The 16,801-nt window shown below is 47.0% G+C and overlaps 1 protein-coding gene across 4 annotated transcripts in view; it reads right to left on the bottom strand.

The window, feature by feature from the left end:
• Positions 1 to 2,084: 2,084 nt before the first annotated feature.
• LOC144491740 (monoglyceride lipase-like) overlaps positions 2,085 to 16,801 on the bottom strand; it is an 80,640-nt gene continuing 65,923 nt past the window's right edge. For 3 of the 4 annotated variants that reach the window (XM_078209983.1, XM_078209984.1, XM_078209985.1), the window contains 3 exons: positions 15,611 to 15,700; positions 5,151 to 5,366; positions 2,085 to 3,186 (listed from right to left, as the gene is read on the bottom strand). In XM_078209983.1, coding sequence (XP_078066109.1) covers positions 3,073 to 3,186; positions 5,151 to 5,366; positions 15,611 to 15,700 — 420 coding nt within the window. In that variant the 3' untranslated portion in view covers positions 2,085 to 3,072. Of the gene's footprint in view, positions 3,187 to 5,150; positions 5,377 to 15,610; positions 15,701 to 16,801 lie in introns of all 4 variants that reach the window. The other variant, XR_013497494.1, reaches the window with a different exon arrangement.

Below are 16,801 nucleotides of genomic sequence, written 5' to 3'. Positions count from 1 at the left end.
CGCTGTCAAGTAGGGTGGTGGAGGCAGGCACGCTGGCATCGTTTAAGACTTACCTGGATAGTCACATGAGCAGTCTGGGAATGGAGGTATACAAACGAATGGTCTAGTTGGACCAATGAGCGGCACAGGCTTGGAGGGCCGAAGGGCCTGTTTCCTGTGCTGTACTGTTCTTTGTTCTTAAACAGTGAGGTTACAATTACTACTTCCCAAGCTGCAGGAACCTTTCCAAAATCTATAGAATTTTGAAAGATAACTACCAAGTCATGCACTATCTCTGTAGCCACCTGCTTTAACACTCTATGTCTTAGCTCATAAGGTCAGGGCATTTCTCAACCTTTAATCCGTGTTTTTTTTTTAAGTACTGTCTCTTTATTAATGCTAATTTTTTTCAGTTCCTCATTTTCACAAGCACCTTGGGTCCCTAGTGTTTGGTAATGAAGCCAAAACAGCTTCTCTCCCAAAACCTAGGTTTAATGCTCTCCCAACTGATCTATTTTGGCAGATTGGACAAAACAATCAAACAAAAAACATCCCTCCAGACCACATCCCACCCCCTTCCCCCCACACACTCCCCATTTACCATTCATGCCATCTGGTGCTCCCACCTACCCCCACAGTCCATCATAACCTTAATTCCAACCTAACCACCTCCCCATGGCCCCTTCATGCTCATATCAACGCATCCAGTATCCACCATGGGCAGACCTCAGGACCCATGCTGAGATGAAATAATATAAAGTTCTAAGGGTCTATTGCATTTTTTTATTTAAAAAAGAACACTCATTCATAAAAGCTCTTTCACTACATTTATATTCCTTTAACTACATAATCGCTTATAAAAAACAAATATTTCATTCCAGTGCTTTATTCCTTACAAAACCAAACATTTCATTCAAGTGCTTAAGCCCTTATAAAAAAACAAGCATTTTTATTCATAGCCCCCACGTCAAAGGCTTTATAACCACTTGGAACTGTCAAATAGTTCAAATGGTGAACTAATAGGCACACCACTATGATAATGATAGTTTGTGAAATCAGTCATGCAGCACAAATCCTATAATGATAACCCCAGGCCCATGTTAACAAACAGAGTGAAATAGCAAGCACCAATTTTTTTTTTAACTGCAGAATTTTTAAAATACATTTTAAGGACAGGAAATGTAAGTGCCTTGCCAGTTTGATAGTTGCCAATCAACTTTGCAGTTCCATTTATATCTATTTATAAATGGGTTTATCCATTTTGTTTTACGTGTCAACCATTACAGGCCCAAAGGGCACTGGATCCCTCCAAATTGTATCTCTGATCTATCCAAAAGAGAACCCAACCTCCCCAAAGAACTTCATTAAGTTCAGACCTTGTCCTGAAAAGTATAAAGCCCACAAGTCATGTTTTTGACATCCCTCGAGCAAATATTGGATCTGTTTGAAGACTGCTATGCTTTCACATGTGTAGCTGTCCCCGTGAACCAAGGATATCAAATTACAACCTGTCCCCGCAAATGTGCTCCCCCCCGTGCCCCCCCCCACCCTCCCCCCCTCCCCAGTGAAAATGGTGGGTAGGAGAGCATTGAGGTGGGCAGGTCCACAAGAAGCAAGGGGCTCTTATCTTCCCAATTATATTACAGAGGATTCAAGGAGTTTTGGTAGTGTTTTAACATGGTTCTGTCTGTGATCCATGGAAATGAGAATCCAGCGGTCTTTCCTACACTTCACTTTGGGGGTGTTGGTTCTCATAGACAGGGGGCGGTGGGGGCTGGGGGTGAGATTTTCCAGCCCCGCCTTCCCCGTGGCATGTTTTGCAGAGGCAGCCTGTCATTGGCCGGCAGTGCGGTCTTCCGGCCCCACCGCCGTTTCCTGCTGTGGTGCCACCGTTCCCGCCAACAGGAACGGCCAGAAAATCCGCCCCCTCCCCCGCACCCCCCCCCCCCCCCCCCCCCCCGCCCTCCAGGGGCCTTCAGTTCATTCTGCCTGTATGGATCGAATTCTGTCTTTCTCAAACTCAAACAATGCTGCCCCACCACGCTCCCCGCCCCCCCCCCCCCCCCCCCCCGCCACCCCCCCACCCTCCTCACAGTCTTTTGCATGAATCTTGGCTGTGAGTCAGTAAGCCTGAGATGAGTGACGTCTTCCCGGGACTCTGTCTGGGAAAGGGAGAGGTAGTGGAAGCAGCAGGAGTGGGGGAGTGGGGAGGTTATAGTGAGAGGAGGGTAGCTCCACTGGCATTGTTCTTTCTCTCCAGTACGAGCAGCATTGATTATTTCCAGCAGATAAGTTGGCTTCTCAGCAACTTGGTGACGCTTGGAGTCTCTTCCCTCAACGGTTTGGCAGAGTGTGAGGGAGCTTTGCAGTCTCACATCGCAATGCACTGGTGTTGGGGTAATATCACTCTTACAGCACCTTGGCTGCCCGGTCTGGGTAGTGGGTCAAAGAAATGACTATTGCTTAGATATGAACTGCTGTTTCCTTCTGTCACACACCGGTGCAGTACCGGAGAAGTTCTCCCCCTAATGTCCCGGTCAATATATATCGCTCAATCAACAACGCAAAGAGATCATCGGGCCATTATCACTTTGCTGTTTGTGGGATCTTTCTGTGCTCATATTGGCTGCTGCGTTTCCCACATTACGACAATGACCACACTTCAAAAGTATTTTACTGGCACTTAGAAACACCCAGTGGTCAGGAACAGCAATGCAATTCTTTCTTTTCACTGCGTTCCAAATCCATTTGCCGTACATTGTAGCCTAGAATCCTCACTCTGAGATACCTGATGGTGCTGGCCATCGGTTCGGGGGGAGGTGGGGGGAGCAGCAGGCCGCGATTAAGAAACATCGATTGAGATCAGAAATGTTCCTCCACGCACACAAACGTAAAGAAGGAAATCAATCTCTAAACGGCTTTCCACAATGGCGTTTTTGTAAAAAAATTATTTTATTTTGTTAATCCGATGGTGGGAAATGGTTTTTCTTTCCCCCTCTCCTCATCCCCCCTCCCTCCCCCCCTCTCCATACATTCAATCCCAATATAAATAAAGCAGGCTCCTTCAGAAACTCTCTCACTGCCACACTTCACTCATGTCTCTGCAGGTGGTAGCCGCTCATTTAGCCACTTCTCAGTCAACCCGAACATTTCCTCAGTAACGACCGGCAACTCTTTATGAAGCTGATGGAATGAACCCTCAAAGACCTGGGGGAAATGCAGAAGCAGAGACAATGGTGACTAAACAGAAACAACAAAAACTGACTATAGAGGTCTATAAAATAATGAGGGGCCCAGATCAGCTAGATAGTCAACATCTTTTCCCAAAGGTAGGCGGGTCTAAAACTAGAGGGCATGGGTTTAAAAAAATGCCCCTCTGGACCCCTTTGTATCTGAGGGGAGAGATACAAAAGGGTCCAGAGAGGCAATTTTTTCACACAGAGAGTGGTGAGTGTCTGGAACGAGCTGCCAGAGGTAGTAGTGGAGGTGGGTACAATTTTGTCTTTTAAAAAGCATTTAGACAGTTACATGGGTAAGATGGGTATAGAGGGATATGGGCCAAACACGGGCAATTGGGACTAGCTTAATGGTAAAAACTGAGCGGCATGGACAAGTTGGGCTGAAGGGCCTGTTTCCATGCTGTAAACCTCTATGACTCGATGACTTTATATTGCTAATTTTTTTATTTATACTTTCACGGGATATGGGCATCACCGGCTAGGTCAGCATTTATTGCCCATCCCTAACTGCCCATGAGAAGAATGGCAACATTGACCCAATAGAGGGCAAATCGTGAAGAGTCTCCATCTGCTATGGCAGCATTTCAGTGAAGAGTGATGCGTTTTTACCCCTCACCCAACACCTTAACTCAGATGCTTTGGTTAGTACTGACATTCCTGCCTCTGGGAGCTTGCTGTGCACGAATTGGCTGCCACATTCCCTAAATCACAACACCGACTGCATTTCAGGGATGGAATTTTACTGGCACGTCCACCGGAGGTTCGTACGATCCCACCCGAGGCCAACAGAGAACGCTGTTCTCCGAGCCGAGCCCGCTCCTGGAATCGGGGTGGGCGTGCCGGTAAAATTCCAACCCGAAAGTCCTTCAGTGTCTGCTAAATACTTTGGTGCGTCCTGAGGTGGTGAAAGAATCACAGAAACTCTACAGTGCAGGAGGAGGCCATTTGACCAATCAGGTCGGCACCGACCACAATCCCACCCAGGCCCTATTCCCGAAACTCCACATATTTACCCTGCTAATCCCTCTAATCTATGCATCCCGGGACACTAATGGGCAATTTTAGCATGACCAATCAACCTGCACATCTTTGGACTGTGGGAGGAAACCGGAGCACCCGGAGGAAACCCACACAGACATGGGGAGAATGTGCAGACTCCACACAGACAGTGACCCAAGCTGAGAATCGAACCCGGGTCCCTGGCCCTGTGAGGCAGCAGAGCTAACCACCGTGCCACTCTGGGAAAGGTGAATGATGAAATGTGAAATGTAATTTCTTTTGTCTGCCTTCACAGCAGTGGAAGTAATTAATGATACATGGGCATGGGGACTGGGGCATTAATCCCTCAAACTGGAGCACAGAGGCAATGGCCGAGTGGTTTTATCACTAGACGATGAATCCAGAAACTCAGCTAATGTTCTGGGGACCCGGGTTCGAATCCCACCACAGTAGATGGTGGAATTTGAATTAAATAAAAAATATCTGGAATTAAGAATCTACTGATGACCATGAAACCATTGTGGATTGTCGGAAAAACCCATCTGGTTCACTAATGTCCTTTAGGAAGGGAAATCTGCCGTCCTTACCCGGTCTGGCCTACATGTGACTCCAGAGCCACAGCAATGTGGCTGACTCTCAACTGCCCTCGAAGGGCAACTGGGATGGGCAATAAATGCTGGCCAGCCAGTGACGCCCATGTCCCATGAATAAAATCTTTAAAAATTAGGGACCACTCCAGGTGAGTGAGGGAGGGAATTGGGGTTGTACTGGTGTCAGTAATCAATGGAGGCTAACCGGCATGGGTGACACTACCCACAGACTGGTATTTGGCATACTGTCCATCAGGTACAAGGAGCTAATGACTTTCATGGTGGATAGTTGGCCTGTAAGAAAGATCCCAGTTTAAACCAGAAGGAGAGAAAAAGGTGTCACCTTCAGGGTCTTGTCTGAGCTGGCCGCCATTTCATGAAAGAGATATGAGCCGCTAATGTCGCACAGTTTGTCCGCGTCGCCGTGTAGCAGCAGCATCCGTGTAGTTATTGTGGGCAGCACCTTCTCGAGGCCAGACACTGCTTTGAGCAGCACGGTGGCGAACCTCACCCTCACTGGGCCGTGGTAGTTGAGAGGGTCCTCGATGTAATCCTTCACCTGCAAGAAGCTAAACATGTCAAAAAGCAAAAATACAAATGTTCGGAACACAAAATAAAAACAGAAGGGTGGGATTTTCCAGCCCCGCTCGCCCCAGGAGGGAAAATCCCACCCGAGGTCACCAGACCTTTGCATGGTCCGTGTCCCGCTTGCTACGATTCCCGTGGTGGGCGGGGCAGTAAAGTTCCGCCCACAAAATGCTGGAAGCACTCAGCAGGTCTGGCAGCATCTGTGGTGGGAAACAGAGTTAATGGGTAAAATCTTGTGGAGATGGTGGGGGGGCTTTGGGGGGTGGGGGTGGGGGAGGGGGGGTCTTGGCTGGAGAACCAGCAAGACCGCAGCGTTGCCTCTTTTAGGGACAGTCTTGTCCCACTCTGTCACGAAACAGGCCGCCTTTGCTCGGCTGAGGCCCTCGATCAGGCACTGAATACCTTTGAACAAGGGGCGCCCCCCCCCCCCCCCCCCAACCCCCCCTTCCCCTCACCCCTGCTCCTAGAGCCCCTTAAGAAAACATGCCAGGGTTTGAGTTCTCCACCCACGGCTAGGCTAATACTGTCAGAGATAGAATGAATGCCGCCCTCCACCCCCCCCCGCCCTCCCCCCCGCTCCCCCCCCTCCCCCCCCCTCACCACCGTCACCAAGCTCACCATAGGGCAAGGCACCAGATCCCACCCAACATTTCAGATCTGTGATCTCTTGACATCAGAAGCATGTGCTAACCCCCACAAGGTCCATGGGGAATCATTAATTAATCTCACTGTGAGGCTTATTGGGTAAGAGTTTCCCTGGTAACAGGCAGTGGCCTGCCCAGCCAGAAATCATTACCTGAGTCTTTTAGAAGGCAGGCCCGGGACTGGGCCTGCTGAACTGCAGTCCCAATGAGGGATTACTGTGTGTACACCACGGTAGTGGTTTCTACCTTGCATTCTATAATAAACTATGTTCCTTTCCAGTCAGGCTTCCTGAGTCATTACAGAGCACAATGCAATAAAGAGTAAGGATCACAGGCAGTTATTCAGACTGACCAATGGTGGGTCTTGGAGATCCGCAGGGTTAGTGCCTCATAATTCACATTCCTGAATTGGACTCAAAATTCAGAATTACAATTTCTAAATTTGCGGATGACACCACATTGGGTGTTTTGAATACGAAGGAAGAGAATCCAGCACAATACAGGATGATATTATTGAACCTGCAGCACAGGCATTTAATTGGATAATCATAGTCTAAATAGGGCAGAAAAGCCAATCGTAAGAAGTGTAAAGGAGAACATGCCCCTGTCTACATCAATGGGGACTAAGTAGAAATGGTCGAGAGCTTCAAGTTTTTAGGTGTCCAGATCACCAACAATCCATACCGATACTATAGTTAAGAAAACCCACTAACGCCTCTACTTTCTCAGAAGACTAAGGAAATTTGGCATGTCAGCTACGACTCTCACCAAGCTTTACAGGTGCACCATAGAAAGCTTTCTTTCTGGTTGTATCACAGCTTGGTATGGCTCCTGCTCTGCCCAAGACCACAAGGAACTACAAAGGGTCGTGAATGTAGCCCAATCCATTACGCAAACCAGCCTCCCATCCATTGACTCTGTCTACACTTCCCGCTGCCTCGGAAAAGCAGCCAGCATAATTAAAGACCCCACGCAGCCCAGACATTCTCTCTTCCACCTTCTTCCGTTGGGAAAAAGATACAAAAGTCTGAGGTCACGTACCAACCGACTCAAGAGCAGCTTCTTCCCTGCTGCTGTCAGACTTTTGAATGGACCTACCTTGCACTAAGTTGATCTTTCTCGACACCCTAGCTATGACTGTAACACTACATTCTGCACCCTCTCTTTCTCTATGAACGGTATGCTTTGTCTGTATAGCGTGCAAGAAACAATACTTTTCACAGTATGTTAATACATGTAGCAATAATAAATCAAATCAAAAATCAAATTAAGTCGATCTCGGCGCACATGTCACTAAAACTAGCAACGCAAGGTGACAAGGTCATTAAACAAAGTAAGCTAATAGCTGGTAGTCATTTCATGGTGATGAGAATTGAGAAGTACGATCCAGTTAAGGTGAAGGACCTGCTTCTGTGCTGAAAGTAAAATAACTCAACAAATATGTGACACATTAGTGGGAGCGAAATCTTTGGATTTCTTTTGAAATTGAGAAGGCTTAACCTTGAGGAGATAAATGAGGAACACCCAGACAGCCAAGCTTCAGATTCGGTTCTAACAGAAATTGGATTAAAGTGAGACGTTATTTAGATGGAGTTGTTTCAGGACAGAAGGAGGCCTTTGTATCCGTCAAGTCCGCGCCCCATGCAAGCGCAGCTCAGTTAGTCCCACTCCCCCACCCTTTGTCTGTAGCCCTGAAAACTTTCTCTCCTCAGATATTGATCCGATTCCGTTTTGAAAGCCATGGTTGAATGTGAGCCCGCCACACTCTCAGGCAATGCATTCAGGAAAAAGATACAAAAGCCTGAGGTCACGTACTCAAGAACAGCTTCTTCTCTGCTGCTGTCAGACTTTTGAATGGACCTACCTTGCATTAAGTTTCTCTGCACCCCTAGCTATGACAGTAACACTACATTCTGCACTTTCCCCTTTCCTTCTCCCCCTATGTACTCTATGAACGGTATGCTTTGCCTGTATAGCGCGCAAGAAACAATACTTTTCACTGTATCACAATACATGCAGCAATAATAAATCAAACTAGATTCTGCACCCTCTCCTTTCCTTCTCCCTTTTGTACTCTATGAACGGTATGCTTTGCCTGTATAGCGCGCAAGACGCAATACTTTTCACAGTACACCAACACGTGTGACAAGAATAAATCAAACCAAATCCAATCCAGACCCTAACTACTCGCTGCTTGAAAATGATTTTTCCTCAAGTCATTGTTGCTTTTTTCATCAATCACCTCAAATCTGTGCCCTCCATCTCTCAACCCTTCCACCAATGGGAACAGTCTCTCCCCATCTACCTTGACCCCTAATCATTTTCAAAACCTCTTTCAAATCTCCCCTCACCCTTCGACCCTTAAAAGACAGTAACTCCTGCTCCTCCAACATATCCACACACAAAAGTCCATCACCCCTGTAATTATTCCCAGAATTTTTTCTGCACCCTCTCGAAAGACTTCACATTTTTCTGAAACGCAGTGATCAGAATTGGACTGAGCGGCTGGATGTTACGCAGCCCGGCCGACTGCTTCGAAGGTGAGCAAACACATTAAATCATTGCTAGATTGCCCCTTAGTGTGTCAGCAAGATTAGCAGGGTAAATACGTGGAGTTACAGGACCTGAGCGAGATTGTGGTCGGTGCAGGCTCAATGGGCTGAATGGCCTCCTTCTGCACTGCAGGGATTCTATGATTCTTTAAACTGCTGCGGGACGGCAGTGAGCTGGCTCCACCACCCTGCCCCCAAACCCCACCCCCACTCTCCAACTCTTTAGCCATGGCGATGGGGACCAGAGCGGCACGGTAGCACACTGGTTGGGCGGCATGGTAGCACGGTGGTTAGCACTGCTGCTTCACAGCTCCAGGGACCTGGGTTCGATTCCTGGCTTGGGTCACTGTCTGTGTGGAGTTTGCACATTCTCCTTGTGTCTGCGTGGGTTTCCTCCGGGTGCTCCGGTTTCCTCCCACGGTCCAAAGATGTGCAGGTTAGGTTGATTGGCCATGCTAAAAATTGCCCCTTAGTGTCCTGAGATGCGTAGGTCAGAGGGATTAGTGGGTAAATATGTAGGGATATGGGGGTAGGGCCTGGGTGGGATTGTGGTCGGTACAGACTCGATGGGCCGAATGGCCTCTTTCTGTGCTGTATGATTTCTATGACGGCTTTAGAATCTAGCCCAATGACTTTAGTCACAGCCAATCCCAGTGTTCCATCATAACCTCCTTGCTTTCATCCTGTAAGCCTGTGGTTATCAAGTCCAGGATTGATATAGCTTCAGAACCATTTTCTCAACCTGTTCTGCCAGTGATTTGTGTACATACATCCCTGCTTGTGGAAAGGCTTGTGGGGCTCTGCTTAGGGGCAGCATGGTGGCACGGTGGTTAGCACTGCTGCCTCACAGCTCCACGGACCCGGGTTCAATTCCCGGCTTGGGTCACAGTCTGTGCAGAGTTTGTACGTTCTCCCTGTGGGGTTTCCTCCGGGTGCTCCGGTTTACTCCCACAGTCCAATGACGTGCTGGTTAGGTGCCTTGGCTGTGCTAAATTCTCACTCAGTGTACCCGAACAGGTGCCACAGTGTGGTGACTTGAGGATTTCCACAGTAACTTCATTGCAGTGTTAATGTAAGCCTACTTGTGACACTAATAAATAAACTTTAGGAAGCCCCAAATTTGTAAACCTCAAGTTTAGTGTCATCTTTTCAATGCTTCCTGATGTAACTCATCATCACAACACTGCGATTCCAGCGGTTGTGTCCTTCATGGGGAGTTTGACCATTTGTTCCTCCTCCTGTATCTATCTTGCGGAGCTGTCTCTGGTTTGATATCGGCGGTGGGGAGATTGGATGATTGTGAGGAGGAGAAGTCCTATTTCAGCCCAAAACACCGAGCAGGATTATAAAATTGATTCAGTGGGGCGTGCCCATCCCTAGTTGCATTGCGCAGGTGGTGGTGAGCCGCCTTCTAGAAACGCTGCGGCCCATGAGGTGTAGGTACATCCACAGTGCTGTTAGGGGGGGAATTTCAGGACGTTAACCCGGCGACAGTGAAAGAACGGCCATTGTGTGACTTAGATGGGGCATTTGGAGGTGATGACGTTCCCACGTAACTACTTCCTTGTCCTTCTCCGTGGAGGAAGTTGCGGGTGTGGGAGGAGCTTGGCAAGTGGATAACCAATCAGCAACGGAGCGGACAGAAACCTGCAGTCTGCGGTTTTTGGATCCATTACTTTGGATAAAACTGCTTCATTAGAAGGGAAACACGAGGGAGAAAATGTGTAAGAGGAGCTTGTCCTACTAAAGGGGAAATGGAATGTTTGTTGCCACTTGCTGTATTTCTCTAACTCTGCTGGTGGCTGCAATATAACAGGATAGTAAGGAGTCTCACAACACCAGGTTAAAGTCCAACAGGTTTATTTGGTAGCAAATACCATAAGCTTTCGGAGCACTGCTCCTTCGTCGAATAGAGTGGACAGACGAGCTGTGGGAATGGCGCTGCGCTCAGTGGGTTAATCTGTTCCGTGTTTACAGCGATGAATGGGAAATTGTAGAGAGTGTTTTGGGTCGGGTTTTGTTCAGTTGTTCCAGCAGCCATCACATGATCAACATCTTCAGTAATAACCCTTCATTACTTGACCTTTGAACAGGTTCCATCATGAAGGACGTCTCCTAGGAGACGGCGTGTAATCATGTGCTGTAGTTGGTAATCTCTCCTCCCTCCCAGCTTCCTCGGAATATCTATCCCTTCACCTTGCAACTCTCGAGGAATAATCACACCTCAACACAGAGCAGAATTTGGCTTTTGTCCAGCGTGTTAGTCACTCAGAGTCGTAGCAGCTTTTAACAACAAAGAATGATATTAACTGGCAGCATTGCTGAGAATCACACGCTGCACAGTTAAGTATTTTAATCATATTTCTTCTTTCAGCTGTTACCATTGCCGTCTATTTGAGTTTAGAAGTCTTAACAATCCAATTATCAAACTCAAATTTAACAACAACAGCAAGATTTAGACTGGACTCTTCACAAACAAATCATCCCAAATGTTCAGCAAATGTGCGTCAGTCGAGGTGGGCTGAACTGGGCTTGAACCCGTGACCCTTTAGAAACACGGGGAGGCGATGGCCAAGTGGTTTTATCGCTAGACTATCAATCCAGAAACACAGCTCATGTTCTGGGGACCCGGGTTCAAATCCCGCCATGGCAGATGGTGGAATTTGAATTGAATAAGCAATATCTGGAATTAAAAATCTACTGATGACCATGAAGCATAGAAACATAGAAAAACTACAGCACAAAACAGGCCCTTTGGCCCCACAAGTTGTGCCGAACATATCCCTACCTTCTAGGCCTACCTATAACCCTCCATCCTATTAAGTCCCATGTACTCATCCAGGAGTCTCTTAAAAGACCCTATTGAGTTTGCCTCCACCACTGACAGCAGCCTATTCCACTCGCCCACCACCCTATGTGTGAAAAACTTCCCCTGTACCTACACCCCAGCACCTTAAACCTGTGTCCTCTTGTAGCAGCCATTTCCACCCTGGGAAAAAGCCTCTGAGAGTCCACCCGATCTATACCTCTCAACATCTTATATACCTCTATTAGGTCTCCTCTCATCCTACGCCTCTCCATGGAGAAAAGACCGAGCTCCCTCAGCCTATCCTCATAAGGCATGCCACTCAATCCAGGCAACATCCTTGTAAATCTCCTCTGCACCCTTTCAATCTTTTCCACATCCTTCCTGTAATGAGGCAACCAGAACTGAGCACAGTACTCCAAGTGGGGTCTGACGATGAAACCATTGTCGATTTTCGGGAAAACGCATCTGGTTCACTAATGCCCTTTAGGGAAGGAAATCTGCCGTCCTTACCCGGTCTGGCCTACATGTGACTCCAGAGCCACAGCAATGTGGTTGACTCACAACTGCCCTCCAAGGGCAGCTAGGGATGGGCAATAAATGCTGGCCAGCCAGCATTGCCCATGTCCTATGAATGAATAAAAAAAACACAGAAACATAGGAGCAGGAGTAGGCCATTTGGCCCTTCAAACCTGTTCCACCATTCAATATGATCATGGCTGATCCTCTATCTCAATGCCATACTCCTGCTCTCCCCAAACCCCTTGACACCTTTAGAGTTCAGAAATCTATCGATTTCCTTCTTAAATATACTCAGTCACTTGGCCTCCACAGCTTTCTGTGGTAGAGAATTCCACAGGTTCACCACCCTCTGAGTGAAGAAATCTCTCCTCTTCTCAGTCCTAAGTGGCCTCCCTGTACTCTGAGACTGTTACCCTTGTTCTAGTCACTCCCAGCCAGGGGAAACAACATTCCTGAATGCAGCCTGTCCAGCCCCGTTAGAGTTTTATACGTTTCATGAGATCCCCTCCTATTTTTCTAAACTCCAGTGAATACAGCTCCAATCGACTCAATCTCTCCTCATACGACAATCTTGCCATCCCAGGAATCAGTCTGATGAACCTTCGCTGCACTCCCTCTGTGGCAAGTATATCCTTTCTTAGATAAGGAAACCAAAACTGCACACAAATCTCCAAGTGTGGTCTCACCAAGGCCTCGTACAGATGCAATAAGACATCCTTGCTCCTGTACTCAAATCCTCTTGTAATGAAGGCCAACATACCATTTGCCTTTCTAATTGCTTGCTGCACCTGCGTGCTTGCTTTCAGTGACTGGTTTTCCAGGACATCCAGTTCCTGTTGTATGTCAACATTTTCCAATCTATCACCGTTAAAATAATACTCTGCCATTCTGTTTCTCTGTCTGAAGTGGATAACTTCACATTTATCTACATTATGCATCTGCCATGTATTTGCCCAATCACTCAACGTCTAAACCTCTTAACATCCTCCTCACCACTCACATTCTCACCAGGTTTTGTGTCGTCAGAAAACTTGGAAATGTTACATTTGGTTCCCTCGTCCAAATCATTGATGTCTATTGTGAATAGCTGGGGCCCCACTAATCACTGCCTGCCACCTCGAAGAAGACCCATTTATTCCCACTCTCTGTTTCCTGTCTGCTAACCAACTCTCAATCCATGCCAATATATTACTCCCAATCCCATGCTCTTTAATTTTGCTCATTAACCTCTTTTTTCGGACTTTATTAAAAGCTTCCTGAAAATCCAAATACACCACATCCACTGGTTCACCCTCATCTATTACATAGAAACATAGAAACATAGAAGATAGGAGCAGGAGGAGGCCATTCAGCCCTTCGAGCCTGCTCCACCATTTATTACGATCATGGCTGATCGTCCAACTCAATAGCCTAATCCTGCTTTCTCCCCTAACTTTTGATCCCATTCACCCCCAAGTGCTATATCTAGCTGCCTCTTGAATACATTCAATGCATTCTATTAGTTACATCCTCAAAAAACTGCAGAAGGTTTGTCAAACATGATTTTCCTTTCAAACATCCATGTTGACAATGTGGAAAAGTGTGAGGTTATGCACTTTGGAAGGAGGAATGGAGGCATAGACTGTTTTCTAAATGGGGAAATGCTTAGGAAATCAGAAGCACGAAGTGACTTGGGAGCCATTATTCAAGATTCTCTTAAGGTTAACATGCAGGTCCAGTCGGCAGCTAGGAAGGCAAATGCAATGTTAGTATTCATGTCGAGAGGGCTAGAATACAAGAGCAGGGATGTACTTCTGAGGCTGTATAAGGCTCTGGTCAGACCCCATTTGGAGTATTGTGAGCAGTTTTGGGCCCCATATCTAAGGAAGGATGTGCTGGCCTTGGAAAGGGTCCAGAGGAGGTTCACAAGAATGATCCCTGGAATGAAGAGCTTGTCATATGAGAAATGGTTGAGGACTCTGGGTCTGTACTCGTTGGAGTTTAGAAGGATGAGGGGGGGATCTTATTGAAACTTACAGGATACTGCGAAGCCTGGATAGAGTGGACGTGGAGAGGATGTTTCACTGGTAGGAAAAACTAGAACCAGAGGGCACACCTCAGACTAAAGGGACGATCCTTTAAAACAGAGATGAGGAGGAATTTCTTCAGCCAGAGAGTGGTGAATCTGTGGAACTCTTTGCCGCAGAAGGCTGTGGAGGCCGGGTCATTGAGTGTCTTTAAGACAGAGATAGATAGGTTCTTGCTTAATAAGGGGATCAGGGGTTATGGGGGAAAGGCAGGAGAATGGGGATGAGAAAAATATCAGCCATAATTGAATGATGGAGCAGACTCAATGGGCCGAGTGGCCTAATTCTGCTCCTATGACTTATGGTCTTATGATCTTGACTTTGTCTAATCCCTTTAAAATTTTCAAGTTTCTGACTTTCACATGCTTTATGATAGACTCGAGCATTTTCCCTACTCCTGATGTTGGACTAACCGGTCTGTAACTCCCTGTTTTCTCCCTCTCCTTTTTTAAATAGCGGGGTTACATTTGCCACTCTCCAATCTGCCAGGGCTGTTCCATGTTCGACAGAATTTTGGAAGATGACAACCAATGCATCCACTATTTCCATGGCCACTTCCTTTCGTACCCAGGGATGTAGATATTGGGCCCTGGGGATTTATCTGCTTTCTGTCCTATTAATTCCTCCAGCACTATTTTTTCTGGTAATATGAATTTCCTTCAATCCCTTCTTCTCACTGGACCCTTGATTCCTTGGCATTTCTGGGAAGTTATTTGTGCCTTCCTCTGTGAAGACAGAACTAAAATAGTTGTTTAATTTAATATACTCCTCGGATTGAAAGACCGAATGGAAGAGTCCCAACACCTCTGGCTGAGGAGATAGTGCCGGAACTCTGAGGGAACCAGGTCAACACAGCAAGGATGACATCTGCAGAAGAGATCTTGTTTTTTTAAATTCCTTCATGGGGACATGGGCGTCGCTGGCTGGGCCAGCATTTATTACCCATCCCTCACTGCCCTTGTTCAGAGGCCAGTTAAGAGTCAACCACAGTGTTGTGGCTCTGGAGTCACATGTAGGCCAGACCGGGTCAAGTCAGCAGATTTCCTTCCCTAAAGGAGATCAGTGAACCAGATGGGTTTTTCCAACAATCGACAATGTTTTAATGGTCATCAGTAGATTCTTAATTCCAGATTTTTTTATTGAATTCAAATTCCACCATCTGCCATGGTGGGATTCGAACCCGGGTCCCCAGAACATGAACTGAGTTTCTGGATTAATAGGTTAGCAATAATACCACTAGGTCATCACCTCCCCTACATTTTCCAGTAACCCTTGATTCCCTTACTGATCAAAAATCTATCTATCTCATCCTTCAATATACACAAGGACTCTGCCCCCCACAGCTCTCTGTGGCAAAGAGCTCCAAAGACTCTCAACCCTCTGAGAGAAGAAATTCCTCTGCATCTCAGTCTTAAATTGGTGCCCTTTATTGTGAGACTATGTCCTCTGATCATAGACTCTCTCATGAGGGGGAACATCATCTCAGCATTTACCCTGTCAAGCCCCTTAAGAATTGGCTCATGATGTGGTGGTGAAGAGTTGATGAACTTGATTCAGTCTTCAAATAGAACCCATTAAATTCATTATTCAAATGTAAGGAAAGGAATAAATAATCACAAACCCACCTCTTTTTCTTCTCTTGAAATGAAATGTGGATCCATGTATCCCAAGGAAAGATTTGGCAGTATATGATCCAACACTCTGGCACAGAACACCTTGAGTGGGAAAAGGAAAGCAAGTCCAAGTAAGTCCAAGGGCGGAATTTTAAAAACAAAATTCTAACTGCTGAATGAGTGAGAAATTAGCATTTTTTGGGCAAGTTAAAAATGCAATCTTATGGCACTTAGTCAACAAAAGGTGCCAGGATGCGATTCTCGCCAGTAGGAGGTGGGGCGGAGCCTAATCACGCTAGTGAAGCTGGTTGCTGAGCTCTAGGGGGCGCCATTGCGCAGATGCCCTGATCTCCTGGTGTACTGGGTGCACACAGTGTACACAGTGTCCTGGGAGATCTCCTGTCAACCCGCCTCAACCCCCCCGCCCCCCCACCACAGACATCAGGCCCCATCACTCCCTATGTTGGGGACCCCCCCATCCCCCCAGACATACCTTCTCCCACCCGCTGGCCGATCAGCGCCCCAGACATCTAGCCCCCACCTGCCTCCCACTGGACATCGCGCCCATCCCCCGCCCCCCCAGCCTCCAATCTGGGACTCACTAATGACATATAATGATGTCAGAAATATTTAAATCGGCTATGCGCCCTTTCTAAACACGAAGCTGTTTCACCGGCATAACGGTTCTGGTGAGACCACGAGAGGAGCGATCCTGATTTTGTTTGCCACTCGCCCATTGATCCAAACTTCATGTGTTTAAAATGAGATGATTCAGAGTGTGAAGGGAAGTCTGGCAGAGTTTCTCCAGCCAAAGGGACATCGATTTGTGGAACAGTCTTGGCAGCCCAGGAGGACAAATAAAGCAGTAAAATTGGGGAAATAAGAATACTGGGTCAAACTGTTTATGGGAGGAAAACTCGGTCCAGTTCATGGCCAAGCCAGTACTGACAGCACACTAATCTCACTTTAGAACTCTGGAACATGACCTCGGCTGACATTCCTCATGTCGTCCGGAGCACATTGTTTCATATCTCTAGACACAAACGGAAAGCAGAGTAGGATTTTCCTTTGTCAAAGCTTTGACAAAGGGTCGTCTGGACTCGAAACGTCAGCTCTTTTCTCTCCTTACAGACGCTGCCAGACCTGCTGAGATTTTCCAGCATTTTCACTTTTGGTTTCAGATTCCAGCATCCGCAGTAATTT

The sequence above is a fragment of the Mustelus asterias genome, chromosome 3, assembly GCF_964213995.1.
Source record: "Mustelus asterias chromosome 3, sMusAst1.hap1.1, whole genome shotgun sequence".
NCBI lineage: Eukaryota > Metazoa > Chordata > Chondrichthyes > Carcharhiniformes > Triakidae > Mustelus > Mustelus asterias.
Note: the sequence above shows the minus strand (reverse complement) of the source record. Positions and strands in the feature narration are given on the sequence as shown.